Source organism: Limulus polyphemus, unplaced genomic scaffold (assembly GCF_000517525.1).
Source record: "Limulus polyphemus unplaced genomic scaffold, Limulus_polyphemus-2.1.2 Scaffold12216, whole genome shotgun sequence".
NCBI lineage: Eukaryota > Metazoa > Arthropoda > Merostomata > Xiphosura > Limulidae > Limulus > Limulus polyphemus.
The window spans coordinates 9,078-9,934 of NW_013677826.1; the positions used below are offsets into that span (position 1 = coordinate 9,078).

The 857-nt window shown below is 34.7% G+C and overlaps 1 protein-coding gene across 1 annotated transcript in view; it reads right to left on the reverse strand.

The window, feature by feature from the left end:
- Positions 1–333: 333 nt before the first annotated feature.
- LOC106476945 overlaps positions 334–857 on the reverse strand; it is a 2,224-nt gene continuing 1,700 nt past the window's right edge. The window contains exon 3 of the mRNA XM_013937559.1: positions 334–845. Coding sequence (XP_013793013.1) covers positions 334–845 — 512 coding nt within the window. The remainder of the gene's footprint in view (positions 846–857) is intronic.

Here is an 857-nt window from a genome sequence, read left to right on the forward strand (position 1 = left end):
AATCTAACAACCTGTTGAGGGTGTGGGTGGGTCGAGAAAGAGAGTAGTCTTTCCACTTTATGATAAGGTTGATAGGACCCTACTCCACCATTTTCAATACATATAAAATCATGAATACCTTGCTAGTTGTATTTAGGTTGTAAACTATGTTCATTTCTGGTAAAGAACTGGTTTTTCACCTACAGTCATTTTATTACATGTCATTGTGTCACGGTTTGAAGACAGAATTTGCCTTGTTAACCCTTTAAATCAGAACAGTGTTAGAGTGAAAACCCAATTACTTATAAGTTCATGAAGGTTTTATTTACGTTTCACTTCATTCCTTTTGTTCTTTTACCATACCAATGGTTCTTGTGTTCTATTTACCATAAGATTAGTACGTTCTTCTACTCTATCTACCACAATAGTACGTTCTTCTACTCTATCTACCACAATAGTACATTCTTCTACTCTATCTACCACAATAGTACGTTCTTCTACTCTATCTACAACAATAGTACGTTCTTCTACTCTATCTACCACAATATAACGTTCTTCTACTCTATCTACACCAATAGTACGTTCTTCTACTCTATCTACCACAATAGTACGTTCTTCTACTCTATCTATCACAATAGTACGTTCTTCTACTCTATCTACACCAATAGTACGTTCTTCTACTATATCTACCATAATACTACGTTCTTCTACTCTATCTATCACAATAGTACGTTCTTCTACTCTATCTACCATAATAGTACGTTCTTCTACTCTATTTACCACAATAGTACGTTCTTCTACTCTATCTACACCAATAGTACGTTCTTCTACTCTATCTACACCAATAGTACGTTCTTCTACTCTATCTACCACAATAG